This window comes from Phoenix dactylifera, chromosome 14, assembly GCF_051530095.1.
Source record: "Phoenix dactylifera cultivar Ajwa chromosome 14, Ajwa_hap1_PhDact_Kaust_v1.1, whole genome shotgun sequence".
In the NCBI taxonomy this organism is placed as follows: Eukaryota; Viridiplantae; Streptophyta; class Magnoliopsida; order Arecales; family Arecaceae; genus Phoenix; species Phoenix dactylifera.
This window is the reverse complement of record NC_143203.1, coordinates 28,375,158-28,402,403: the sequence shown is the minus strand read 5'-3', so window position 1 is coordinate 28,402,403 and position 27,246 is coordinate 28,375,158. Positions and strand designations below refer to the sequence as shown.

The 27,246-nt window shown below is 49.4% G+C and overlaps 2 protein-coding genes and 1 pseudogene across 19 annotated transcripts; 2 read left to right on the top strand and 1 right to left on the bottom strand.

Moving 5' to 3' along the window:
* Nucleotides 1–1,740: 1,740 nt before the first annotated feature.
* On the bottom strand, nt 1,741–7,649 carry LOC103695493 (Pentatricopeptide repeat (PPR) superfamily protein). Of its 14 annotated transcripts, XR_015972903.1 has the most exons (4): nt 5,416–7,649; nt 5,176–5,264; nt 4,769–4,907; nt 1,741–4,673 (listed from the first exon to the last, which is right to left on the bottom strand). XR_015972903.1 is itself a non-coding variant. In XM_026800556.3 (2 exons), the coding sequence occupies exon 1, from the start codon at nt 7,556–7,558 to the stop codon at nt 5,453–5,455; it is 2,106 nt and encodes a 701-aa protein (XP_026656357.2). In that variant the 5' UTR covers nt 7,559–7,649; the 3' UTR covers nt 1,741–5,334; nt 5,416–5,452. The 14 variants fall into 14 exon arrangements, 3 of the variants coding, with proteins under 3 accessions (XP_026656357.2, XP_026656358.2, XP_008775065.2); XR_015972905.1 differs by lacking the exon at nt 4,769–4,907 and having other exon boundaries at nt 1,741–2,765; nt 5,176–5,334; XR_015972900.1 differs by having other exon boundaries at nt 1,741–4,962.
* On the top strand, nt 2,092–2,813 carry LOC148700153 (uncharacterized; annotated as a pseudogene). The gene is made up of 2 exons (XR_015972961.2): nt 2,092–2,288; nt 2,386–2,813. The product of XR_015972961.2 is annotated as an uncharacterized LOC148700153 (transcript).
* Nucleotides 7,650–8,338: 689 nt separating the features above from the next.
* Nucleotides 8,339–27,021, top strand: LOC103695494 (uncharacterized). 4 transcript variants are annotated; one of them, XM_088710257.1, is made up of 6 exons: nt 8,339–8,478; nt 21,802–22,527; nt 24,631–25,400; nt 25,758–25,836; nt 25,926–26,101; nt 26,696–27,021. In XM_088710257.1, the coding sequence occupies exons 2-4, from the start codon at nt 22,012–22,014 to the stop codon at nt 25,783–25,785; spliced, it is 1,314 nt and encodes a 437-aa protein (XP_088566383.1). In that variant the 5' UTR covers nt 8,339–8,478; nt 21,802–22,011; the 3' UTR covers nt 25,786–25,836; nt 25,926–26,101; nt 26,696–27,021. The 4 variants fall into 4 exon arrangements, with proteins under 4 accessions (XP_088566383.1, XP_088566384.1, XP_088566381.1 ...); XM_088710258.1 differs by having other exon boundaries at nt 8,351–8,478; nt 21,591–22,527; nt 24,640–25,400; XM_088710255.1 differs by having other exon boundaries at nt 8,351–8,478; nt 21,591–22,527.
* Nucleotides 27,022–27,246: the final 225 nt, after the last annotated feature.

Genomic DNA, 27,246 nt, shown 5'->3' with positions numbered 1-27,246 from the left:
ATTCCTTGGTTGTAATCCCATTTCCTGGACAGCTCAAAAGCAACGTGTTGTTTCCCGCTCGTCCACTGAAGCTGAATTTCGTGCCTTGGCAGCTGCTACCTCTGAAACAGTATGGCTACAATCTCTTCTGTCTGAACTTGGACTCCAGCTTCCACAAGCTCCGCAGCTCTACTGTGATAATATTGGAGCGAACCATTTTAGTCTCAATCCAGTACAAGACTCTCGCATGAAGCACATTGAAATTGATTTGCTCTTTGTCCGTGATCTTGTGCAAAAAGGAAAAATCAGTATTCATCATGTTCATACTATAGATCAGTTGGCAGATCTGATGACTAAACCTCTACCTCGCCACCGGTTTCATCTGCTTAAATCCAAGATTGGCCTTGCTGATGGCTCGTCCATCTTGAGGGGGCATATAGAACCTGTTACCAAGCCTCCGCCTTGAGCGGAACTTCTGCACCATTTTAGCTATCTCTATGATAATCCCAGTGAATCAGATAAGCTGTTAGCGAGTTGTTGTAACACACCTTGATACGAGGAACCACTTCCGTAAACTGTTATGTTGATCTCCTTGTATATATATCTCTTGTAAAACACTGATAAGTTAGAGTTCCTTCAGTAAAACTACTGTTCATCTTCTCTTCACGCCTCACGCGACGACAATCCGACAAGTCCCCTCTTCCTCTTCAATCTCCCTTCTCAAACCTCCTATATTCTCTCTCGCTCCCAAGCCCTCTCTTTTCCTCTCTCTATTCTTCTCTCGTGAAGGAAGAAAGGCGAGCTTGGGAGGGCCGGGCCACGGCCGGCGACGCCCACAGCCGGCCTGCTACCTGCGGCCGAGCCGAGGCCGGCGGCTCCTGCGACGTCTGTGGCCGTTCCCCACGACGCCGGCGACCACACACAGGTGAGCCCCTCTTTCCTCTCTTCTTTCTTTCTTTCTTTTAATCTATCCTCCCGAGTGGATCGAGAGGGTGAAGGGCAGGAAAACAAGGTGGTCGAGAGGCTCACCTATTCTGTGGATGAACTGCGACGACCCTGCTCCGACGCCTCCGCTCCGACGCCTCCTCCGATACCTCCTGTTTTGCATGGTCAAGGGCCCCTAAGGAGGTCCCATCTCTTCCTCCCCCTGGTTCCGAGAGCTTCCAGCGGGCGAGCTCCCGTTTTGCATGATCGGGGCCCCTAAGAGCTGGCCATCCCTCTACCGGCCAGTTGAGGCCCTGTCAATTCCCTCTCAGCATGAGGTGGCAGCCCTCCACGGTTGCCACCCCCCGGCAGTAGGGCCCACAACACAACAATCGGGCCCAACACCCCTAACTGGGCCTCAAAAGTATTGGGCCCAGTTGGTTTTGGGCCCGGACATTACAATTCTGTCTGCAGGCCTTTTCTACTCGGTCGGAATAAAAAGAGCAGAATAAATTAGGACCTCACAATCAAGATTCGCCATTTCAATACCGGATTCGTACTAGTGCCATGCTGGCACGGTATTAGTATGGTACAATACGAAATTTTTTGACATACCAAATATCGGTACACCAACCGTACCAGATATCGGTACCGAACCGATACGATATATTCCGTATCGTCCCGTTCAGACCGGTATAGCATACCGTACTTCTAACCCATCAAAACATTAAATAGTCGGAAAACCAAGAATGAAGACGTGGAAGAGATCAATTATAATAACAATTCTGGGAACATCATCCGGTAGAAGCCAACAATAATGGGGGAAAAATCAAGGGATTTAACAAGACGACATTATTTTTCCACATAAACAAACAGTACCAAAGATTTTATTTAAGCAGCAGCGCAAAATGGACACATGAAGTTGACGCTCCATTATTTTTAAATAAAATTAAAAGGTAATGGATAATGTTTGACGTCCAGGCATGGGAGGTGGAAATCACCACTGCTACAGGGAGTGAGAGTAACATCCTCGGCTCTCCACTGCTTGCTTCTCTGCGTACTCCAGTATTACAAACAGAAGAAGATATGAACCCTCCTTAAGGCCATTCAAACATCCCTCCCTCCCCCAAACTAACCCTTTTTGGGAGATTAACCCTCTGTTTCTGTAATTCCAACCAAGCTGGTTCTGACTCCTCTTCATCCGAAGGAGAAAAGCAAAAGCGGGATCTGCTTGCATGAATTGCTATGCTGCAAGTCCAAAAGGTTCACCTCACCAACTTCCTTGGTGAGCACTCTGAATATCTCAGTTTGCAGAGGATGCCAATGCTGAGTTCAATAAAATTGGAGAGAGCAGTCTCGAAGAGCTTGACGAAGCCAGTGCCAGGGTCTGCTTGTAACTTATATGAAGCTTTTACTTCTACAATACATGACACCATCTACTATTTTGCAAAATCTCTCCTCCAAATAATTCTGATGTTGCAGATCATGGCAAACCTGGAGAATCTGAAGCAGGCTTTTGAAGGGACTGCAGAAATTAACAGGAGATTGAAACGAATAGGAGGATGTTGGAGGAATTTGAGGATCAGATCAAGCAGGACCGAAATGAAGGCTTGTCCTTCAAGAACCTGTGGAATAAGGCACCTCAAGGGAAAGCAGAAGCTAAGTTTGAAGCACAAAAGATTGGAGAAGTTACAGAGGAGAGGGCAGGATCAACAATCCAGAGAAATATTTGTGCTCATGTCATTGCTGCTTGTCGCAATTGGAAATGCTGTTGCCACTACTCCTGAGGTAGAATGGAGAAAGTTGCAGCATAGGGTTTGATATTTGTCAGCCTGCTTGCTCGGTACATTTACGAGCAGAGCCTGTCATCAACAAATGAAAAACAAATAAGAAAAAAGAGTAAAAGATAATAGTTGAATCTTCTTCCCTTCTTGGGAAATAAAAGTCTTACTGAGTACTATCTGTTCTGTAAATTCTCAGGAGTTCTGCAGAAGCAGTCCGCTTTGTTTCTGTTTTTGCAAATTCAGACCACTTTTATTGTTCTCTCCCACAAATGGTGGACCGATTTTAAAAGTTTCAGATGCCTTAGCACCTGACCCACAGGTACGCTCTAGCTCATGAATGTGCATTTCATCACAAAGATGTGCAATCAATGTTAAAAATATGTGCATTTGTTTAAAAAAATTTAGGCATTCACTATAAAAACTATCTGTATTCAGCTCTGCTTAAACATGCAAGCAGCCTGTATGCACTTGTCCGGGGGCAAAAGCATCCAAAATTTTTAGAATTGGGTCCTACCTAAGGATTGAAAAAAGAAAAGAAAAGAAAAGAAAAGAAAAAAAGAAGAAAGAAAGAAAGAAAGAAAGGAAAGGAAAGAATAAATGGTCCAAAACTGCAAATAGAAAAAAATAAAGCAGACTTTTTCGCAAAATCCACTAAACTCTATAATCAAACAGTTCTAAGAAGGACGAAGACAAATATTGCATGGTAAAATAAACCGCAGTCAACTCTTAAAACTGGGGTCTGATACACACAAGCTAACTTTGCTTTTGCATCAAGATGTCATTTTGGTAATATTCTCCCATTGCCAAAATTGTGTAACTAAGACATTCTGATGCTGTATAGTATATATTAGTTTATTCTTACCTTCACCTCATAAAAGTTATACATGAAAGAACTAACAGAGTATCAGGCAAAAATGTACAGTAGATTTATAGAAGTGGCAGATATGGTGCAAGGGAAATAAAATTGCATATGAGGCTACTCAAAGCCCAGACAGCAAGAGATAATAAGCCCATTACCAAATTCTTCAAGTCCTATAGGGTGTCGAACAGATTGTGCATTGGAGACTCAATGAGCAGCATAACAGTTCAAGCCAACAAATGCACAGGAGTAGGAAATTCTTAAGAGTTACTTGCAACATCAAATAAGATAAGACTTGTTAAGGTTCTGGTTTTAGATATTGCATGCTATATTTTCAAAACAAGGTTATCATTTGAGATGCATATTATGGCTTATCTCTGCTGCTTATCTTTATGCCCTTTACTTTATGATGGCCAAGTTTGTTTCTTTCAGACAAATGATAAGGTCGATCCTGTTTAGTGAAAAGAAATAGATAAGTTACAGGTTTGAAATGAGTTCCACAAAAAGTGTCTTTAGATCTCAAGTCTAACTAGCATGTCTACTGTGTCATTAGCTGAGGTGAAGGAGACATATAAGAACCGCATCCCTGCCAAAAGGCTCGGGACCATCATTAAGTTACTTGGTTTTCTTAAGACTTGAGACCAACTCTGAGATTCTGAGCAGGTAAAATTCCCATAGGGGCTATTGACCCCCCAAAAAAACAACCTCCCAAAATAATTCTTGATAGATAAGAGAACTGTAGCCATGGTCGACCACCTGGTTCAAGGCATATCGACTTGAACCACTTGGTTCGGGGCATACTGACCGGAACCACTGTGGCCTATTAGTTTGGGAACCAATGCGAAACAGTCCTTGCTCTGAACCAAGTGGAACCACTCGGTTCCGATTGGTTAGGAGTGGTTTGTGTTGGTTTGTGCCATCCATTAAGCAATCATGCGGTCAAGACCAATATGAAATAAAATAATATCAAAACATCCTTAAAATCATAATATAATCTCAAAAATGAGAAAGGCAAAAGTAGGAACCAATATGCATCAGTGTACCAAGTGTCCATGCGGTTCGGCTTGATACCATATCATACCAGTACATGATTGCAACAGTCCCCAGTAATGAGATTGTGGATCTTGCTGCAGACATTAGAATCCTAGTAAAGAAAATGAAATAATAGGAATACCTTTTACTAGAGAGAGCGAGAGAGAGAGAGAGAGAAGCATAAAGTTACTTATTTTGTCCTATCATTTTTCCAAGACTATTATTGTGTCTTGCAACGAGCACGCATGCATTTCATATGCACATGAGCACACAGCACCGCATACCAGCACCTCTATGCTCCTTGCAACACGCATTGCACAACAATACTCCTGTCATAGGTCAAAGCTAGATAACACACCCTATGGAGCCAAACAGATGAAAATGCTGCCCAAGAACAATATGACCAAGTAATATTAACAAACTTAGGAATGAATATCAATCTGTGCAGAAAAAACATAATATGAGAAATTGCTATGTTCCACATAAAATGGACAAAAAGTTAAGAACAAGCAGAGCCTTCAAAATGAGTTCATTTTGATACGGGATTTTGCAAGATAACTTCACAAAATGCCCCATAAGATTTCCAGGTAAACATACCTTCAGCGCTTAAAAGGATATATGAATGTCCTTCAAATATCCAACAATCTGCCTGGTTTGCATTATCAGCAATTTTCCATCATGGGGTCCTGGAATATTCAGGCATGGCATGCATGCAATGAACGCAATGCCAGCATTTGGGAGCAGATTATAATGTTTCTGTATGTTAATGCGTATAAAGGAATGTGACCAATCCAATAAGCCTAATACAAAGTTGATGAAGAGAGAGAGAAACCTCACTTGCAATAGATCTTCACAGAGATCAAGTTGGAAAGGGTCAGCTGCAGATAACTGCCCTAACTAGTATACTCCAGGTAATGGCAGTTGGAATAGTACCACAACCTAAGGCATCATCCAGTAACTTCATTGCCTCAGATGTCCTATTATAAGAACAAAGACCGTTAAACATTATGTTGTAAGAAATGATATCTGGTTCAAACCCAGCCTCTGACATCTGGACCAGTACATCTGATGCCCTTTCACAGTCACCAACTTGATAAAATCCATCCATAAGCGTGTTGTATGTTACTAGATTTGGAGTGCAGTTCTTCTGTTTCATCTCCAAGAAAACATGCAGGGCTTCTTCCACTTTCCCAGCAGAGCAAAGGCCATTGATAAGAATGTTGTGCATGATGACATCGGCTCCAAAGCCCTTGTCAAGAACTCTGTCCCAAATGTCAAGAGCAACATCGATCTTCTTATCTCGACAGAGACCATCCATCAAAGAGCTGTATGTCACCATGTCAGGTTTGAAACCTTTTTCCATCATTTCTTTTGCAAAGCTAGAAGCCTCCTGGAACCTCTCCACCTTACACAAACCATCTATAAGAGTGTTGTATGTTACAATAGTAGGAGTGCAGCCATTGCTGACCATCTCCTTGAAAACCCGGATGGCGACAGCAATCTTAGATGCTCGACAGAAGCCACTTATCAATGCATTGTATGTATGCGAATTTGGTTCACAGCCATGTTTAGCCATTTGATCATAAATGCAAATAGCCTCATCCAATCTCCCATCTTTGCTCAATCCATTTATCATCGAGGAATATGCAAAGACATCCAGATTCTTCTCACCATCTTCTTGCGCCTCCTTCAAAACCCATAAAGCCTTGTTGACATACCCTTTTTCGCACAACCCATGGATCAAAACACCGATTGTCACTGAATCTGGATGGCATGCATTGTCCCCTTGCAAGCTTTCCCAAAGTGAAACTGCCTCATCTGCCTTGCCATTCTCGAACAGACCCTTGATCATTATGTTGTAACTGACAATGTTGCGATTCCCTACCTTTCCCATCGACTGCCACAGCTTCAAGGACTCCTCTATCCTCCCTGCCTTGCAGAGACCATTAAGCAGAGAGTTACATGTGACAACATCGATGACAAAGCCCGTCTTGATAATCTCCGCGTAGACCCGTGAGGCCCCATCCACATTCCCTGTTTCACACAGCCCGTGAATCAAAATCCCATAGGTGAATGAATCAGGCCGATGGCCATTCCTCACCATCCGACTCCACATCTCCATCACCTCTTCAAACTTCCCAAGCTTGCACAAACCATTCAGCATAACATTATACGTGGCAACATTTGGACCAACCGCGCTATCCCTGACCAGCCTCTCCCAGATCTCCATTCCCTTCGAGAAATCGCCTTTCTTCAACAAACCATCAAGCAGAACATTATAGCACACAATATCGGGCGTCACATCTTTATCGCACATTTCATCGAACAGTTTGAGAGCGTTGACCAAATCGCCGTTTTTAAGCAACCCATAGATCACGGTACTGTAGGTAACGCGGTCGGGCTCAAGGCCGCGACTTTGGATGGTTTCCAGGAGTCGGAGCGCTCGATCGAGCTGTCCCCGGTCGCAGAGGCCTCGGATGAGAATGTTGTAGCTCTGGAGGTTGGGGGAGACGCGGCCTTTGGTATGGAAGAAGGCGAAGAAGGACTCGGCCTGGTCCCAGCGGCGAGCGCGGACGAAGGCATCGAGGAGGGCGTTGTGGGAACGGACGCCGGGCTGGCATCGGAAGATGGCGGGGAGGGACTGGAAGGTGGCGAGGGCGTGGTCGGGCATGAGGGCGCGGGAGAAGGCCTTGAGGGCGACGAGGGCGGCAGCCTCGGAGAAGCGGTGGCGGCGGGGGCGGGAGAAGAGGAAGCGGAGGAGGCGGGGAAGAAGGGCGGGGGCGGAGGAGGAGAGGCGGCGGAGGAGGAGGAATAGGAGGGAAGGTGAGGGGGAGTAGAAGGGGTGGCGGGCGGCGATGGCGTCGAGGTGGGAAAGGGCGGTGGCGGGATCCTTCTCGTCTTTGAGAAGGTCGAGGAGGCGGTAGAGCGGGGGAGAGTCGGCGAGAGGCTCTCCCCCCGCCATCTGCTGTCCGCCGGCCATTCTTCCGCTTCTGCCCCATCCTGCGTCGTTAGTTATAACGCGGAAGCCTTCGCGTGATGCTGCGACGTTCGTTGCTCCCCGCAAGCGAAAGAGGCTGATGTCTTGAATAAAGGATTTTGTATATAATTATTTTTTTACAAATTAACTTTTATTTAAAATATTAATTCAATTTGCACGCCACGAGAGGCCTGTCTTCTGCTTTGGTGCCAGTCGTGATGGTTTCATTTGCTTACCGCATAACTCGGTATCTTATTTTTAAAAAAAATAATCCAAAAAATCGTTAAATATCTCCAGCAAATAATTGATATAAAATTAAGAACAAGTCCATATAATTTTTACAATTTTTTTAATTAAAATCATATAACTTTGCCGGGTTAAAAGTTCAATCTATCCACACCTAATTACAAACACCATGGGCAATACCTAAGCAATCCAAATGAGCTCGTGCTATACTATCTCCTAATCTATATACATCATATGTCGGATCTATATACTATTTATAACAATCAAAAACCTCATTAAAAAAATAACTAAATAATATTATTTAAATATTTTGATCTTATATAAATATTTAAAATTTATTTACCGAGCAAGACTAAGTATATATAACGTACGAATTCTAGCACACTTTCTATTTGTTGGGCACCTTATCACTGCCGAATCTCATCTATCTCCGATCATTTTTTGTAAAATATTTTCTTCTGTCTCGTGTGCATCTCATAATTCCAGCTCATTGTTGATACATAAAGGCAACGTCCGGTTAGAGAGGGGGCATTTTATATAGCAGGAAAGCAACTCGCTGGTTTTGAAATCTCTGGGGCGGTGGGGGTCTATTCTTTTATTGCGAGTTGCAGCCATTTGCTTGGCTCACCGACGGTCCGAAGGGGAGAGATGCGGTCGTGAGAAGCCACTTGGCGGCTGTGAGTATTTCCTCCATGGCGATTTTCCTCTCCATTCTCGTTAATTTTTTTTTTTTCATTTTTTTCTTTGGACAACGAAAGAAAGCATGGTTAAGCCAACCCCGTGCAGCTCTTGTTGGGGGAAAAACCCCAAGTCATACATCCACGGAGGCGCTCGGCCGAAGAGCGCTGACCGGAAAGCTGCTCGGCCAAGGAGTGCTGACCAGAGAGCTGCTCGGCCGAAGAGCGCCGACCAGAAAGCTGCTCGGCCAAAGGATGCCGACCAGGAAGGCGCTCGACTAGAGGGCGCCGACCAGAGTGCGCGCCAAGAGGTGCCCAACCAAAATAAGCTGCTCAGTCAGAAAGTGCCGACCAAAGACAGCGCCGAGGCGCTCTGCTAGAAGGTGCTCGCCTAAAGGGCGCCGACCAGGAGTACTCAAAACAGCCCCGCCACAGGGCGCCCCATTGGGCGACCAGCTCGGCTCGGCACCCTTGCCGAGCCGATGCCTTAACCAAATGTTCAACCTCCGCCTAAAGTCCAAGGAACTTGACAACTCCTACAGCTTGCGACCTGCCACTATCTCCAAGCCATTAAGGCACAAGATCTCCGCAGGCGTTCGGCACGACCTGCCATTAATGTATGAGACTCCCTCAAGTCTCCGGTGCACTCAGGCATTTAATGAACACGGCCCAAGACGATCTCCGGATCGCTGAACCATCAGAGCGCATGGCTCTACCTGACCGCCGGTTCATCGGTAATAAATGCACTCACCATCCACAGACCCCAGGCCCGCTACGGCCGGCGGTTCAACCACTCCAACAGGTCCGATCGACCGTGACAACTCCCTGGTTCCGGTCTGATTCGGCCCTGTTCTCCACTACGCCATAAATGGGCCAAATCGTGCCCAATTATGACAGACAGGGACAAATCCCCCGGTTACCTCTCAGGTAACGTAATCTCCTCCTATAAAAGGGAACCTGGGAGAACCAAGGGGGAGGGACGACAACAAAAACGAAAACAGATCCCCGAGACTGAACCCTCCGGGAAGCACAGACACAATAGATGACATCATTCTCTTTGTCTTCTTGATCTGATAAAATACTGTGTCTTCTCCATACACTTTCTCCCCCCCCCCCCGCTCTCTCCACATACTTGCCCCCTCTGACTTAGGCATCGGAGGGCCGCGCCGGGGAGCCCGGCCACCGGTTTTCCTTGCAGGACTCGCACACCCCCCGCGGCGGAGGACGCAGCAAGCCGGCGCACTGCCGTCCGCCTCCTGCAGCAGCGGAGCTCCTCCTTCCCCGGCTTCACGACGGCCCCTGGGTCCAATTTCCAGCAACAGTTGGCGCTAGAGGAAGGGACCGAGTTCGCCGCCATGAAGCTAAGAAGCAAAGGGGCTTCCAACGCCTCTCGACGTCCTCCACCAAGCCCAGAATGTTCCGTTCGGAACTCACCACCCCCGGTTGAGCCAGCACCTCAAGTTCAACCGGAACAATTTGATGCCCTGGTGCAGCAAGTGCAGGCGTTGGCTACCGCCGTCCAAAGCTTGCAACCCAGGGGCATTCCAACAGCACCGCCTCCCCCGGCTCCAGTTCAACCGGAGCCCCCTACAAGCGGGCTTCCTCTTCGAGGTCAGGACTCTCAAATCCAGGCCTCCCTCTGGAGAGAGCACCCAGTCAGAGGCCACGGAGGCTGGCCACAACCTTCAGAAGCTGAGTCGGTTCCAGGGCAACCTGCACCCGGAGGAACCACTGTAGCAATCCTCCAGAATGATGAACTCGACAGGAAGGTCGAGAAGCTGGAGCGCCAAGTCCAGGCACTCCACGGGAGAAAATCGGGACGTGACGGCGACTTCGAGTTCAATACGAAGTCGCCCTTCTCCCAGGAGATTGAAGATGAACCGGTTCCCCTCCGGTTCAAGATGCCCCAGGTGGAGCCTTACAACGGCAAGGCTGATCCCCTTGACCACCTGGAGAGTTACCGGGTCTTAATGGCCCTACAAGGAGCCTCGGAAGCCATGATGTGCAAGGCTTTCCCGGCGACGCTCCGAGGACCAGCCCGGCTTTGGTTCACCGGCTGAAGCCGAGTACTGTCTCCTCCTTTGAGCAGCTCGGCAGACAGTTTGCTGGCAATTTCGCCGCTAGCCAGCCCCAGCGGCGGACATCCGACTCCCTCCTCGACATCAAACAAAAGGAGGGAGAGTCCTTCAAGGAGTACCTGGACCGGTTTACCGCCGCAACATGGGAAGTCCGGGAGCTTGACCAGTCAATCGCCATGTCGGCGCTGAAGACTGGAGCCCGGTCCTACAGATTCCTCTTCTCGATCGAGAAGAATTTCCCAGCGGACCTTACCGAAATGTTCGCTCGGGCCCGGAAATATGCCAAGGCTGAGGAAGCCGTGGCCGTCAGGCGGGGCGGGACCGAGCAGAACCCCAAGAAGAGGCGCCGCGAGGAGCGCGGCCAGCCCAGAAGCCCGTCTCCGCGACAAGCCAAGAATCCGCCCCGCCCGAGCAGTCCACCCCGACTGAGGGGCCGCCACAGCAGAGGTCACCACTCCGCCCGAGGTTCCCACTGCAGGCCCGTGCACCCGAAGGGAGGTATGAAAAATACACTCCCCTCAACACCCCTCGGGCCAAAATCCTCATGGAGATCGAGAGTCGAGATCGTATCCGGCTCCCACCTCCGAAGCCTGATACCCGAACCCGGCGCGACAACCGGAAGTATTGTCGTTTCCACCGGGACAAAGGTCATGATACCGAGGAGTGTTACCAGCTCCGAAATGAGATCGAAGCACTCATCCGCCGAGGGGTGCTCGATCGGTTTGTGCAAGGCCGGCGTGAAGAAAAGCAGCCTGCCGAAGGAGCAGCACAGCCTGAAGGTTCGAATGCCAACAGGCCCATTGCCGGCGTCATCAACACTATCCGAGAGGCCTCGGCTGGAGAAGCTTCGGAGGGAGAAACCTCATCAAAGCGCCCGCGCGCTTCTGAAGTCATCTCCTTTTCAGACGATGACTTAGAGGGAATTGAAACTCCCCATGATGATGCCGTGGTCATCTCCATGATCATAAATAGATTTGATGTAAAGCGCATCTTAGTTGATAATGGAAGCTCGGCGAATGTTTTGTACTTTGGTGCATATTGTAAAATGGGGACGACCAAAGAACAGCTACGGAGGATGAATGCTCCGTTGGTTGGATTTACTGGGGATTCAGTCCCAGTAGAGGGCGAGATCGACCTTCTGGTCACGGCCGGGCTCGCCCCTCGTGAAAGTACCGTGGGGATGAGCTTCCTCGTGATACGCCTTCCCTCGGTCTACAATGCCATCCTCGGGAGGCCAGGCCTCAACGCCCTCCGAGCGGTAGTCTCCACTCACCATCTGCTCATGCGATTCCCCACCAGCCGAGGAGTCGGCGAAGTCCAAGGAGACCAAATGGTGGCAAGGCGATGCTACCTGGCGACCCGCGAGGCAAAGCGACCCGCCGAGGTGCCTGCCCCAGCGACTAACCAGCCCTCAACCGAGGTTATGGAGGCACGGGTCAACCCTCAGAAAGAGCGGGTAGAGCCCGGTGAGTTATTAATTCGGGTTCCTCTACGTGAGAACTCTCCCGAGCTAACCGTGCAGGTCGGCTCCGGCCTTGACGAGCACGAGAGGGGTCGCCTCGTCAACTTCCTGCGAGACAACATGGATGTTTTCGCATGGTCGCCTGCAGACATTCCGGGGATAGATCCAGAGATCATGGTCCACCGGCTCCAAGTAAAGCCAACCAGCAAGCCCGTGCGGCAGAAGAAACGAGGCGCCGCCCCTGAACGACAGCAAGCAGCAGCCGAGGAGGTCAGCAAACTCCTTGAAGCTGGATTCATCCGGGAGATAGCTTACCCGGAGTGGCTCGCCAATGTGGTCCTCGTCAAGAAGGCCAACGGGAAGTGGCGTATGTGCGTGGACTACACCGATCTGAATAAAGCCTGTCCGAAGGACAGTTTTCCACTTCCCAGCATCGACCAGCTCGTGGACTCCACTTCGGGTCACGAGCTACTAGCATTCATGGACGCCTTCTCCGGATACAACCAGATCCGCATGGCGCCAGAAGATGAGGAGAAGACAGCCTTCATCACCGATGGGGGAACCTACTGCTACAAGGTGATGCCTTTCGGCCTAAAAAATACCGGGGCAACTTATCAGAGGCTGGTCAGCCGGATCTTCAAAGATTAAATAGGCCGGAACATGGAGGTCTATGTGGATGACATGCTAGTGAAAAGCAAGATGGCACAAAACCATATAGCCGACCTCAATGAAGCATTCTCCACGCTCCGAAAGTACCAGATGAAGCTCAATCCAGCTAAATGTGCATTCGGAGTCACCTCCGGCAAATTCCTCGGCTTCATCATCACACAGCGAGGAATTGAGGCCAATCCAGAGAAGATCCGAGCCCTTCAAAAGATGACGCCTCCTAGGACGGTCAAGGAGGTACAACGGCTTACAGGCCGAGTTGCAGCTCTCGGGAGGTTCATCTCCCGCTCGGCTGAGCGCTGCCTTCCATTTTTCGCGGCCCTCAAGAAGCCGAAGAACTTTTTGTGGTCGGACGAGTGCCAGCAATCTTTTGAAAAGCTCAAACATCTCCTGGCTTCCCCTCCCCTGCTCACAAAGCCGCAACAGGGTGAGATTCTCTACTTATATCTAGCTGTCTCCCCTGTTGCGGTAAGCTCGGTCTTGGTCCGAGAGGAGGGCAAACTTCAAAAGCCAGTGTATTACACCAGCCGGGTCTTGAGGGACGCCGAGACCCGATACTCCAAGCTGGAAAAGACCGCCTATGCTCTGGTCATCTCGGCTCGGAGGCTCCGACCCTACTTCCAAGCCCACGCAGTGGCTGTGTTGACCGACCAGCCGGTCAAGCAGATCCTGCAGAAATCAGACCGTGCGGGCCGGATCACAAAATGGGCCATTGAGCTCGGAAAATTTGACATCGAGTACCGACCCAGACCGGCAATCAAAGCACAAGCACTCGCAGACTTTATAGCCGAGTGCACCATACCGGACGAGGTTGAACCCGAGCCAGAGCCACCCATGGAGCAGACCCCGAGTTTGACATGGACTCTGCATGTCGACGGCTCTTCAAACTCGGGGGGTAGCGGAGCAGGGCTCATTCTCACCAGCCCATAAGGGGTGGCCGCCGAGCAAGCCATGCGCCTGGAGTTTCCTGCCTCTAATAATATGGCGGAGTACGAAGCGCTCGTTGCCGGGCTCAAACTAGCCAAGGAGCTAGGAGTGAAGGACTTGAGGGCCTTCAGTGATTCTCAGCTCGTCGTCAACTAAATTATGGGCGACTTCGAAGCCAGAGATCCGACCATGCAGAAGTTTCTTCAGAAGGTACGGGATCTCGCCTCGACCTTGGACTCTTTTCACATCCAACATGTTCCCAGGTCGGAGAATCTCAGGGCCGACCAGCTGTCAAAGCTGGCGTCCTCCCGTATGAGCGAGCTTCCCAAGGGGGCAGTACTGGAGTATCTTCAAAAGCCCAGTACAGACAAGCCCGAGCAGACCTTCTGCGCTGAGTTCGAGCCAAGCTGGATGGACGAACTCATCAGCTATCTACAAGATGAAGTCCTCCCCACTGATGAACGAGAGGCTCGCCGAATCAAGCGCCTAGCCACCCGGTACATACTATACGAGGGAAAGCTCTATCGAAGATCCTTCACCTCTCCACTCCTCAGATGCCTCCGCCCAACAGAGGCGGATTATGCCCTGCGTGAAGTCCACGAAGGGATCTGTGGAAACCATCTAGGAGGGCGAGCGCTGGCCCACAAAATTTTGCGCCAAGGATATTATTGGCCGACACTCCAGAAGAATGCCATGGACTTTGTCCAAAGATGCGACCGGTGCCAAAGGAATGCCAATGTTCAGTGCCGGCCCTCGGCTCCTTTGACTTCTATCAGTTCCCCTTGGCCTTTTGCCCAGTGGGGAATTGACATCCTAGGGCCATTTCCACTGGCCGCCGGGCAAAGAAAATTTCTGGTCGTCTCCATCGACTACTTCACCAAGTGGGTAGAAGCCGAGCCCCTTGCCCGGATCACCGAGCAGAAGATGCGGGATTTTGTCTGGAAGTCCATTATATGCAGATTCGGACTTCCCCGCATCCTTATTTCTGACAACGGTCGCCAGTTCGACAACATCCACTTCAGAGAGTTCTGCTCCGAGCTTGGCATTGACCACCGCTTCACCTCGGTCGCGCACCCTCAGACGAACGGAGAAACCGAGGTAACAAATCGTACTATTTTGCAGGGTCTTAAAGCCAGGCTCGACAAATCCAAAGGACAATGGGTCGAAGACCTATATAATGTCCTGTGGGCTTACCGGACCACGTTCCGTGTCCCCACCGGCGAGACTCCCTTCAACCTAACATATGGAACGGAGGCCGTCATCCCACTGGAGGTTGGGCTTCCCTCTCCAAGAGTCGAGCGTCATGATGCCAGTTCCAACTCTTCGCAGCTCAGAAGTAACCTTGACTTGATCGAGGAAACAAGGGAGGCCGCCCGAGTTCGTATGGCGAGGTACCAGCAAAAGACAGCTCAGTACTACAACGCCAGGGTCAAAGTCAAATCTTTCAGACCAGGGGACCTTGTCCTCAGAAGAGCTGAAGCCTCCCGACCTGCTGAGCAAGGAAAGCTGGCTCCCAATTGGGAAGGACCGTACCGAGTCACGCGCGTTCGCCGGCCCGGAACTTACCAGCTGGAGTCCCCAGACGGGACGCCCATTCCGCGGAGCTGGAGCTCTGAAAACCTCCGCGTATACCATCAGTAGAACCCTAAGGGGTTCCCCCTTTATTCAATTATTGAACCTCGTTTTATGAATTCCATTTTATAATAAACTTACGGTCCGCATACTCATTTTGAGCTCACCAATTTTTCCTGATTATCTCATGATGTCAGGTTTATTTCTCTTACCCTGACCACGGTCAGGATGCCCTGCCACAACGGGATGCCCCGATTCGTCGGGATGGCCCGAGACATCGGCAACGAGTTAGCGATCCTCTCTGACCGGACGAGCTCGGCTCGTGCTCCATCGGCAATGAGTTAGCGGTCCTCTCTGACCGGACGAGCTCGGCTCGTGCTCCATCGGCAATGAGTTAGCGGTCCTCTCTGACCGGACGAGCTCGGCTCGTGCTCCTACCCCGAGACGTCAGGATGCCCCAATATATTGGGATGCCCTGCCGCAACGGGATGCCCCGATTTGTCGGGATGGCCCGAGACGTCGGGCAATGAGTTAGCGGTCCTCTCTGACCGGACGAGCTCGGCTCGTGCTCCATCGGCAATGAGTTAGCGGTCCTCTCTGACCGGACGAGCTCGGCTCGTGCTCCATCGGCTATGAGTTAGCGGTCCTCTCTGACCGGACGAGCTCGGCTCGTGCTCCTACCCTGACCACGGTCAGGATGCCCCGAGACGTCGGGATGCCTCGATCCGTCGGGATGCCCCGAGACGTCGGGATGCCCCGGCTATAGGGACGCCCGAGACGTCGGAATATGAGTTAGCGGTCCTCTCTGATCGGACGAGCTCGGCTCGTGCTCCATCGGCTATGAGTTAGCGGTCCTCTCTGACCGGACGAGCTCGGCTCGTGCTCCATCGGCTATGAGTTAGCGGTCCTCTCTGACCGGACGAGCTCGGCTCGTGCTCCTACCCTGACCACGGTCAGGATGCCCCGAGACGTCGGGATGCCCCAACTATAGGGATGCTCGAGACATCGAGATGAGTTAGCGGTCCTCTCTGACCGGACGAGCTCGGCTCGTGCTCCATCGGCTTCAGCCAACGAGTCCGGCCTGACCTATTATTGGATTTCTCTGTCGACGCCCTCCAAGAACGGAGTCCGAGCGGAGAAGCGTCTTCAGTCACCTCGGCGCCAGGACGCACACGGTACAAGGTACCTATCTATTTAATGTCTTTACATTACATTACCTATTATTGGATTTCTCTGTCGACGCCCTCCAAGAACGGAGTCCGAGCAGAGAAGCGTCTTCAGTCGCCTCGGCGCCAGGACGCACACGGTACAAGGTACCTATCTATTTAATGTCTTTACATTACATTACCTATTATTGGATTTCTCTGTCGACGCCCTCCAAGAACGGAGTCCGAGCAGAGAAGCGTCTTCAGTCGCCTCGGCGCCAGGACGCACACGGTACAAGGTACCTATCTATTTAATGCCTTTACATTACATTACCTATTATTGGATTTCTCTGTCGATGCCCTCCAAGAATGGAGTCCGAGCAGAGAAGCGTCTTCAGTCGCCTCGGCGCCAAGACGCACACGGTACAAGGTACCCATGTATTTAATGTTTCTACATCATTTTATCTATTTCTCTGCCGATGTCCTCAAAGAACGGACACCGAACAGAGGAGCGTCTTCGATCGCCTCGGCGAAGAAGTGCTCAGGACACCGACACATTGTACTAAATCCGGTGAATCCCCATCACGAGCTGACGAGTATGCAATCCATCTGTAAGAGAAGAATCCGGTTTGCCCCGGCAACCCGAGGCTCGGATTCGAAATTCGCCGCATTAAGAATTAAGTTCTAGCGACCGCCCTAGGGCTTGGACGAATTCTGGACTAGGCTCGGAAAAACTTTCCGAGCCCAAACCCTTGGTATAAGCACAAGCGTTACTATACCACTAGTCGAAGAACCGAGCAATGGAGCTCGGCAAGGCAAACTTAAACTCAAACCCTGTGGCGGGAAAAACTGAGGCCCTAGAGCCCATATCCTCGGAACCTAAAACGGATCCGAGCAGAAAAACTTAGGCTACGACAGACGAGTTTCCAAAAAAGAAATGTATATTCATTTCAAAAGGGCCCGTAGGCTAAGTACAAAATCCGGGTTTGGCCCTTACAAGTATGGGAGGCCATCCCGACTTTACAAGAAATAACAAAAATTACATCAAAGGCTCGAGCTCGACCACCTCGGCCTCGGCAGTACCAGGAGTGGTTGGCTCGGCTGCCGGGACCTCTTCGATAGCCTCGGCAGCAATAGGAGTAGCCTCGGGGACGACCTCGGGGGCGACCTCGGTCACTTCGGGGACAGCTACGGCCGCCTCGGCTCCCGGAGTTTCTACCTCCGCCTCCGGAGTTTCTGCCTCTGCCTCCGCCCTCCCTGCTCCCGGCTGGAGCAGGGTCAAAATCCGGGAGAAGCCGCCGCAACTGGTTGCGGAAATCCCGAAAGCCTTGGATCAGCCCATTCACGCCCTCCTCAGCCATGAGTTCGTGAAACTCCTCCGACTCGCGGAAGAGCTTCACTGCATTTTGGGCGTTCTCCCGGGCCTCTATCTCCCGGGCCTCGTGGTAAGCGGCTCTCCGCTCGAGGCCCCTTAGCTCCTGCTCGAGCTCCGAGTGTCGGAGGCGGGCATTCCCCACCTCCTGCTCGCGGGAGGCCAACGCCTGCTCGAACTTGGCCAATCGAGCCTCCGCGGCGCGCAGCTCGGACCTCGCCAATGCGTGCGCGCCCTTCTCTTCATCGAGCTCGGCGGCTAGAGCTCGAATCCTTCCATCGGATGCTCCGACCTTCTCTTGGAGCACCCGTTGTTCGGCCTCAGAGGCCTGGTACTTCTCCTCGGAGGCTTGGTACTTCGCCTCGGCGGCCATGTACCTTTTCTGGGCCTCCTCATAGCTGCGCTGGCACCTCCGGGCTTTCTTCCGGTATTCTTGAACCAGGTGCATCAGCATCTCCGTCTCATGCAAATACTGTAAAAGAGACGAAAAGGAGAACATAAGGCGCCGCTAGTAGAAAAACTATACAGATTACATAGGCGAAAAATTTTACTTACCCGGACGGAGTTGCAGCGTGTAGCGTCCATGAAAGCGTTGTAGCTCATGGACTGCATCATGGCCCGGTCGGCCGGGAGCAGCGCGTGCCGAAAAACCTCGCGCGCCACTTGCGGGTTTTCAAGGGCCGAATCGCCCTCGAACACCGACCAGGTGGGTGCGAAGGGCACCCGTTCTTCCGAGCTCAAAGGGCCCGGGAGGCCAGCGCCATCTGGCCTAGGTGGAGCCGACCCCGAGGCTCCTTGACTGCTCCCCGGCTGGGAGCTAAGGGGCTGGGATCGGGCGAGCGGCCGATCTAACCGCCGCACAACTATAGCGAGGCGTGCAAGCACGGAACCCGCTGAACTTCTCCCCTGGTCGGCAACTGGAGCGTCCTGCCGACCAGGGACCTGCGTCAAGGGCGCCGGGCATGGGGGCGCCATCGGGGCTCTGGAGCCCGAGCCCCCGGAGCCCGCGCCCTCTCTCCGATCAGCCTCAGGGCGCGCGGGCTGAGAAGGCCCCGCCTCGGAGTTGGCGGGGCGAGAAGGCCCCGCCTCGGGATGCGCAGGGCGGGAAGGACCCGCCTCGGTCACCACTGCCGCCGAGGGAGTCGAGGTTGCCGAGACCTTCTGCTTCTTTCTCGGCTCCGCAGGCTCCCCCGAGAGCTCGGCTGCCCTCTTCTGGAAGCGGGCGTAAAGGACTTCGCTCTTGGTCACCATTTTTGCGATGTCTGCAAAGATAAACAAAATTAGAACATTAGAACAATAAGGAAATAAAAGTTGCTGTAACTATCCTTACCCTGAGGACGTGCCGAGCTCAGGCCCACGTTCACCAGGGCGTCCTCGCTGATGAGGCCGTTCAGCAAAATCCTGTCCCCAAGGCTGCGGATGGTATCGAAGATCTCCTGCTCACGCGGAGAAAGCTGGGGGAGCCTATTGATGGATTTAAGCTGGGCCGGCCTCCACCTGGGGTCAAACCCCCAGGACCGTTCAGAGCCCAGGAAGAAGAATTTCTCCTTCCAACCATGAATGGATGAGGGGGCACCATGAAAAAGTGGCCGACCCGCCCGGAGGGCGATGTAGAGCCACTCCCATTCTCCCGGGTTCGACTTAAAAATAAAAAGTCGCCGGAAGACGTTGACAGAGGTAGGAATCCCCTGCAGTAAACATAGTGACAGGAAACCCATCACTGTCCTCCAAGCGTTTGGAGTGAGTTGCGCCGGAACCAACCGGCACACCGCCAGCAACTCATTCACAAAGCTGTGGAGAGGAAATCGGAGGCCGGCCCAGAGTGACTCCGAGTGCACTCCGATCCGGCCTACCGGAGGATCGGTTACCCGATCCCTTCGCCTGGCGGGTTCCAAACGGAACCCGCGAAGAGGGAAAAACCACTCTTCGGCCATCTCGACCTCCAGGACACTCATGGTGGACACTACTTCACTAGGCAAAGAACCCATTGCAAGAGGGGGAAATCAAAAAGAAGGGGGACCTGGGAAAGATGCCGGAGAGAAGGGACTTCGGTCTGAGGAAGACTGGGAGAATAGGAAGCTGGAAGCAGAAAGCAATAGAAAGAGAACAGAGGGCCGGGGGAGAGTTTATATGGACCTCCCCAACGGCCCGGATCAGCGAAGAAGGCGCTGCATCCTGGTTAGATGATAACACGTGTCGGTCTAAAAGACAGAACGACGCATTTAATTAGGGCTAGCGCTTCGAACGTCGAAGCGCCCCATCGGATCGTGCGGAAAGGCGTCCGCAATCGAAGATCGTGCGGCCCCATCATGAGCCCACGACGCGAGGACGCTTCGCAAAAGGTGTCCCAATAATGAGGCTTTTCGGGAAAGAAGAGACGCCGCCTATTAAAGGCACCTCGAAGCGTTCGATAACTCAAAACGCGCAGCAAATCGAAATTTTCGGAATTCGTAATGACCCAATTAAAGCTACTTCCCGCGCCCCAGCTGGTAGCCAACTGGAACTCGGAAGTCGGGGGGTAGTGTTGGGGGAAAAACCCCAAGTCATACATCCACGGAGGCGCTCGGCCGAAGAGCGCCGACCGGAAAGCTGCTCGGCCAAGGAGTGCTGACCAGAGAGCTGCTCGGCCGAAGAGCGCCGACCAGAAAGCTGCTCGGCCAAAGGATGCCGACCAGGAAGGCGCTCGACTAGAGGGCGCCGACCAGAGTGCGCGCCAAGAGGTGCCCAACCAAAATAAGCTGCTCAGTCAGAAAGTGCCGACCAAAGACAGCGCCGAGGCGCTCTGCTAGAAGGTGCTCGCCTAAAGGGCGCCGACCAGGAGTACTCAAAACAGCCCCGCCACAGGGCGCCCCATTGGGCGACCAGCTCGGCTCGGCACCCTTGCCGAGCCGATGCCTTAACCAAATGTTCAACCTCCGCCTAAAGTCCAAGGGACTTGACAACTCCTACAGCTTGCGACCTGCCACTATCTCCAAGCCATTAAGGCACAAGATCTCCGCAGGCGTTCGGCACGACCTGCCATTAATGTATGAGACTCCCTCAAGTCTCCGGTGCACTCAGGCATTTAATGAACACGGCCCAAGACGATCTCCGGATCGCTGAACCATCAGAGCGCATGGCTCTACCTGACCGCCGGTTCATTCGGTAATAAATGCACTCACCATCCACAGACCCCAGGCCCGCTACGGCCGGCGGTTCAACCACTCCAACAGGTCCGATCGACCGTGACAACTCCCTGGTTCCGGTCTGATTCGGCCCCGTTCTCCACTACGCCATAAATGGGCCAAATCGTGCCCAATTATGACAGACAGGTACAAATCCCCCGGTTACCTCCCAGGTAACGTAATCCCCTCCTATAAAAGGGAACCTGGGAGAACCAAGGGGGAGGGACGACAACAAAAACGAAAACAGATCCCCGAGACTGAACCCTCCGGGAAGCACAGACACAATAGATGACATCATTCTCTTTGTCTTCTTGATCTGATAAAATACTGTGTCTTCTCCATACACTTTCTCCCCCCCCCCCCCCCCCCCGCTCTCTCCACATACTTGCCCCCTCTGACTTAGGCATCGGAGGGCCGGCGCCGGGGAGCCCGGCAACCGGTTTTCCTTGCAGGACTCGCACACCCCCCGCGGCGGAGGACGCAGCAAGCCGGCGCACCGCCGTCCGCCTCCTGCAGCAGCGGAGCTCCTCCTTCCCCGGCTTCACGACGGCTCCCGGGTCCAATTTCCAGCAACAGCTCTCGTAGGCTGCGATCAATCGTCCCGTGTTTTAATTGACATCATTCTTTGATGCAGCTTTCTAAGACTGAATTCTTTCTAAAGTGAAAGCGTATTTTAATATAAATTAAAAAGTATTTATATTTTTATACCATACTTGGATGTTACAGGACGAACCAACGACAGGGATCTGCTGCTCCTACAAATAAAGATTCTACTGAATATGATTATAGCGATCAGTCCGCTGGATTGTTGATTATATTCTCCCGTTTGCAACAACCAAATGCATCAATAGCTATAATTATGTCGACGATTTCTTCATTCTTTGGAAAAATTTACGATTTTTAATGCTTGGTCCCATTTTTTTTTAATGCTATTTAGGATGAAGATTGGCATTTCGCTAATCAAAAGGAAACTTTGAGGCAAAACTACCTCCCCGTTTTCCATAAACACGGAGAGCACGAAGCGTCCGCCAAAAGGAGGAGCCAAAAACACCGGCCCCCTCTCCTTCGGCGCTAACCGGAAGCCAAACGAGCCCCCTTCCCCTTCCCCACTCCCTCTTATTATACCCCGGCGGAGCACCGGACTCCGATGACCGGTTTATCCCTTTATCGCGACGGGGTCCCTCTGGATGCCCCCGTCTTGAGCCCCTGCGGCGGCCTCCCTCTCTCCCCCGAGTTCGCCGACCCCGAGGCCGAGCTCCGACGGCTCTTCGACCAGATCGCTGGAGATTCTTCGCTGGAGAGCCTAGGCTCCGATCTCTTCGAGCGCTGGGTTCGGAGGTTCTTCGGCGAGGGCGGCGACGGGAGTCCGTACCCGGATCTTAGGCGGAGGATCGAAGCGCTCATCCGCAAGCTTTTGAGCGAGAGGAAGGCCGGGTCGAAGGAGGCTGGGAGTGCGGGTTCTTCGCCGGGGTCGTCGAAGAGGAAAAGGGAGTTGGAGGAGATGCTGATGCGGGTCCGAGGCTTCGCCGTCGACCCCCACGGTAAAACGACCGGAGGAGGAGAAGGACAGGAACGGGAGAAGCAAGTGCTGAAGGCGCGGGTTGCTCGGTACCTGAGCACGGCCGAGTTCGCAAATATCGAGGACTTCCCTTCGTATCCTCAGGCAATCTTTCTTTGTCCCACAGTATCCTCGGGTAGTCTGTCAAGAAAAATACGAGTGCTTCTTGATGTTCTTCTGCTTTGTTTGCTGTGAGATTCCAGTTGTTTTGCCATAGTTTAATTTTTAACCCGACTATGGATATTTGTTTGCGTTATTTTATTTGTATAAATACATACATACACATGTACATACCTACATATATCCATACGTTATAATAGTAGGGTTTTTTCAAACATAATTGAATATCAAGCAATGTGATGTAACTGTGCCAACTGTACTATTCTATAATTTCAAGCTGTCATCTGTTCAAATCTATCCATATTTAGTATAACACAATTTTTTTTTAAAAAAAAAATGGTAAACGGCTGTTCTGTAAACCTTTTAACGTTTTTTGTAATAAGAAATATCTGCGTGCCTGTAGTAGGACTAAATACCCTTGTGGTAATGGAACATTACTCCAGCGACTACTGAAAAATTACTTGTTTTATGGAAATTGATGGTTGTACAATAAGGCAGAAGCAGCATGCACATGTACACTGCACCTGGGGGAAGGGGGTTACATGGAGTTTTGATCCTGTATCTACCAGAATATGGATGAAATGTATGAACAGGCCTTGTGGCATGCTGTGATATGCTTCCAATGGCATATGAACCTTTTTTTTTTTGTTGAAAAAATCTAATCTTGTACATACAAAGATGCTGCTCTGAGTGCATTATATGCAAGGTCATCCACTTTTTTTGTGCACAAGGCTACAAACTTCTTGAGCAAATATATTTTGTAAAAATATGAAGTCTTCTTCCATTTCGATCAAGGATGAAATCCATGGTTCTTAGGCATGGCTTCCAGAAAAAAAATAATGAGGATGCCCTCATTGTTAATAGCAAAAATTTTGAAGGACTTGAGCTGTACTTGAAAAGCTGCTTGGATCAAATCTGTCCAAGGCAGCATGCATTCGTAAAAGTAGCCTACCTACATGTTCTTTGGTCACTCAAGGTTCCTGAAAAGAACTTACATACATAATTAATGCTCATTCATGGTAAAAGTTTACTTTTAAAGGAGATTCATTCTAAGGCTCTGAAACATCTTTCATAAGACAAGTATAATACAGAAGATTACTTTGAATGTTCTGTATGAGATCTTCTCTTTTCTAGTACTTCTAGAGGACTAAAAAACAAATTCTGTTGTTTTGCAATTTTTTATCTCCTTTTCAAACTAATATGACAGCGAGACCACACCTGTTATTCTATGTGTAAGTTCTTACTAATGATGAGTGCATGTGATCACCCATGCAAGATCTTAGAAGCACAATATTTACCATGTGAGGTGTTGCAGAATATATGTTTATATTTCATTTTCTTTAAAAGAATTAATAAAATTCTTATTTTTAATCAAAGTGCATGCTTGTACTTTTTATCTATGTTTTGAAATTGACCGATCAAACTTATAAACCCCCTTTGAAACAGCATGGGAAGGAATTTATCATATGTCAGTACCCATTTCTTGCAGTAAGTTTAAGATTTGTGCACTTGCATGCTTGCATGCATGTGTTAATAAAATTCTTATTTTTAATCAAAGTGCATGCTTGTACTTTTTATCTATGTTTTGAAATTGACCGATCAAACTTATAAACCCCCTTTGAAACAGCATGGGAAGGAATTTATCATATGTCAGTACCCATTTCTTGCAGTAAGTTTAAGATTTGTGCACTTGCATGCTTGCATGCATGTGAAATTATTGTGCCTAAAGTTGGCTTTTCTCCAGTTGTTCCAATTGATTTGAGGAATTATAGTTATAGAAATCATCTCCTTCATGGAATTCTTTGAGCTCTTATTGATGTGATGAAGTTCCTCATATCCTGTTCAAATATGTTCGTTATGATCTTTTAATTGTAATTGGATCAAATTTGCATTCATTTGGACATCTTCTGCAGTGACGTTTTTGCTCTGTTCTTTCATGAGCTTTCAGCTACTTGGTTGGCCCATGCATTTTCTCTTCATGGTGGGAAGTTCTCTTTCTGGATTTATGCGTTCATTGAAAGTTCACTCTTGCATTCTTGACATGATTATGTTTTGTGCCATGATGAACTGAATAATTGCATGTTTCAGAAGAAGCAGAAAAATGGCAAGCAGTCTTCAGCAAAAGCACAGAAGAAACGGAGAAGAATGCTGAATCAGCCAGAACGGAGGTCTCAAAGAATAGCTCGAAAGCTGAAAGTTAATGAACGCCATCTTGTTACCCTCAGGAAACGCATTGGAGTTGGTACCTTGTTTCAGGCTGAAGTTCCGGAGTGGACTGGCCCACCCAATGTCATAGATGTTTCTGAGGACAATGAAGATTCGGATGATTCAAAGTGGTTGGGTACCAGAGTCTGGCCAGTAGGAGGGGATGATAGAAAAATTAGCGAGGCGATGATTGGGAAAGCCAGACCAGACTCATGTGCCTGCGGTTCTGCAGGATCAGTAGCCTGCATAAGGTCTCATGTTACGGCCGCACGACTTCAACTTCAGTGTGACTTGGGTCAGGCTTTCTTCAGTTGGGGATTTGATGGAATGGGTGAAGAAGTTTCCAAGTTGTGGACACGTGAGGAGCAGATGAAGTTTGACCCTCTTGAAAGACTGGATCCTAAGTCAGAACACAAGACTTTCTGGAAACTTGCCAAGAACTGTTTCATCTCCAAGAGCAGACAAGATTTAGTGAGCTTTTATGTCAATGTCTTTATTCCAAGACAGATGAGCAACCAGAGCAGATTGCCAACTGCAGAGGTCAATTCTGAGGATGATGATGATGATGGCGATGATGAAAAAGATGAAAAACCTCATGAAGATGGGAGAAAGGGCAAAGCTCTTGAGGTCTCATGCTCCAGGTCTTCTCAAAGGTATTGGTACTATAGAATACTTTCTTATGGCCACTGTATGCTCCTGACCTGAGTATCACGCCAAAGACTTGATTTAGTTATCAAGTGCAAGTTCTGTCAACTATATTAAGAGTAACCTACATTTTTAAACTATGACATGCTGGATTTTAAGAAGGAAACATGCTGGGTCATAGGTGAGATAAGTGCCTAATTTATGTGTGCTTGATAGGGGGCCACATGTTCTCTAGTTAAAATTTGAGATGACAAGCTGTTCTTAGACTTAGAAAGGTTTCCTGCATTCAACTATAATTTTTCAGAATACAAGAAGAGATTTTTTTTTTTTTCCAGAATTCAGTTCTTCTTGGCATTCTCTTTTAGGTCTCTGAAGTTGAAGAAGAAACCTTGAAGGTGTATTGTCAGCAATATTGGACATACTGTAGCAGCAGTGCTTCAGCATGTAAGCTCTTCTGAAAGCAGACATTTTTTTTTTGTGTGTGTGTTTCTTTGCTTGGTGATTAAGAGATCCGGATGGGTCTAATTTTGCAGACTTGGGAGAGTACATAACCAGTAAGGTTCAAATGATGAGCTACTTTGGTAGATCATCCTCAATAGCAACACAGATTGGGAACAACTAATGGGAACCTTGTTGAGTTGGTAACTGGTAGGAGATATTTTGATTTTTCAAATGTACAAGATAGACATCAACGTGACTGTTAAAAGAGGTATCACTCTCTACATTTCATAATTTTGGATATTTTGTACCACAATTGGTTTTTGCTGGATTAGTACAATTTCTGCCCATTCATAGCAATTTTAAACATGCCAGCTTTTACAATTATTTTGTAAATTTTTTCTTGAAGTTCCACCTGTCTGCATCACTCATACAGTCCTGTAGCACTAGATCTCTACTTTAATTCGCCTTACCACACTAGTTGAATATGTTCTCAGCATCTTGGTCCGTACCTAGTTTTCTCCTTTTTTTGTTTTGTTTGTTATGCCCTCACGGTCTGCGTCAATTACTCAGTGTTCTGGTACCAGATCTCTACTTAGTTCACCTTACACAGATTGTTGGATATGCTAGTGATGCATCTGTCAGCATCCCTTCACCTTAAATTTTGACTAAATCACTTCTTTTGTTTAGTGTTCTTGCTGAACTTGAAAACCATGCTCCATTGCTTGTTTGATTGTAGCTGCTGTCTCGAACTCCTTTATGTATTACAAAAGCTTAGCAGTCAAACAATGCTAATCACAAAGAACAAGTAGAGCTATATCCTGCACTGTTACTTGGTTCTATGAAGGTTTCAATCTTGTTGCAGGAAAACCACAACCCGAACCTCGCCCAGCACCATCAAAACTGTCATTCTTGTACCTGACTTATGTCCACAATTTTCATGCAGCTCCCGTGGCTGCTAGACGTGTAAGGCCGCTCTGTTCTATCTTTTACTATTTTCATTTTTAGGAAGGTACAAGACTTGACACAGCACACTATTTTGATCCAATTATTTTCATTATGATACCAATGCCAAAGATTTTCCAGAACTGTTTCTTTTTCTGTGGTGCACCTCACCACATCACATAAACTGTAAAATGCCGATGTACTTGTTTAAATGTATTTATAATTTCTTCCATGAATTGATTTCAATCGCCAATCCTTCCAAGCATAACTATAGGTAGCATATATACGTATCTATTAGAAGTTTAGAACTATTGTCTGCTAAATATCATCATCCAAAAGCATTTCAAATTGTCAATCTTATGTTATTTGCGACTTGCCTTTTCTTTCTGCCTCATCTATTCCAGATCCACAAGTTTGACCCGATCATCAACCAAACATGCAAGCATGCTGGAAATCAACATTAACGATTAG

Bases quoted from the DNA above. Each gene is read 5' to 3' on its own strand.
- LOC103695494 (XM_088710257.1), top strand. From the start codon at position 22,012: ATGACCGGTTTATCCCTTTATCGCGACGGGGTCCCTCTGGATGCCCCC. The intron at 22,528-24,630 runs GCAATCTTTCTT...TGCATGTTTCAG, and splicing joins ACTTCCCTTCGTATCCTCAG to AAGAAGCAGAAAAATGGCAA. The intron at 25,401-25,757 runs GTATTGGTACTA...ATTCTCTTTTAG, and splicing joins TGCTCCAGGTCTTCTCAAAG to GTCTCTGAAGTTGAAGAAGA.
- LOC103695493 (XM_026800556.3), bottom strand. From the start codon at position 7,558: ATGGCCGGCGGACAGCAGATGGCGGGGGGAGAGCCTCTCGCCGACTCT.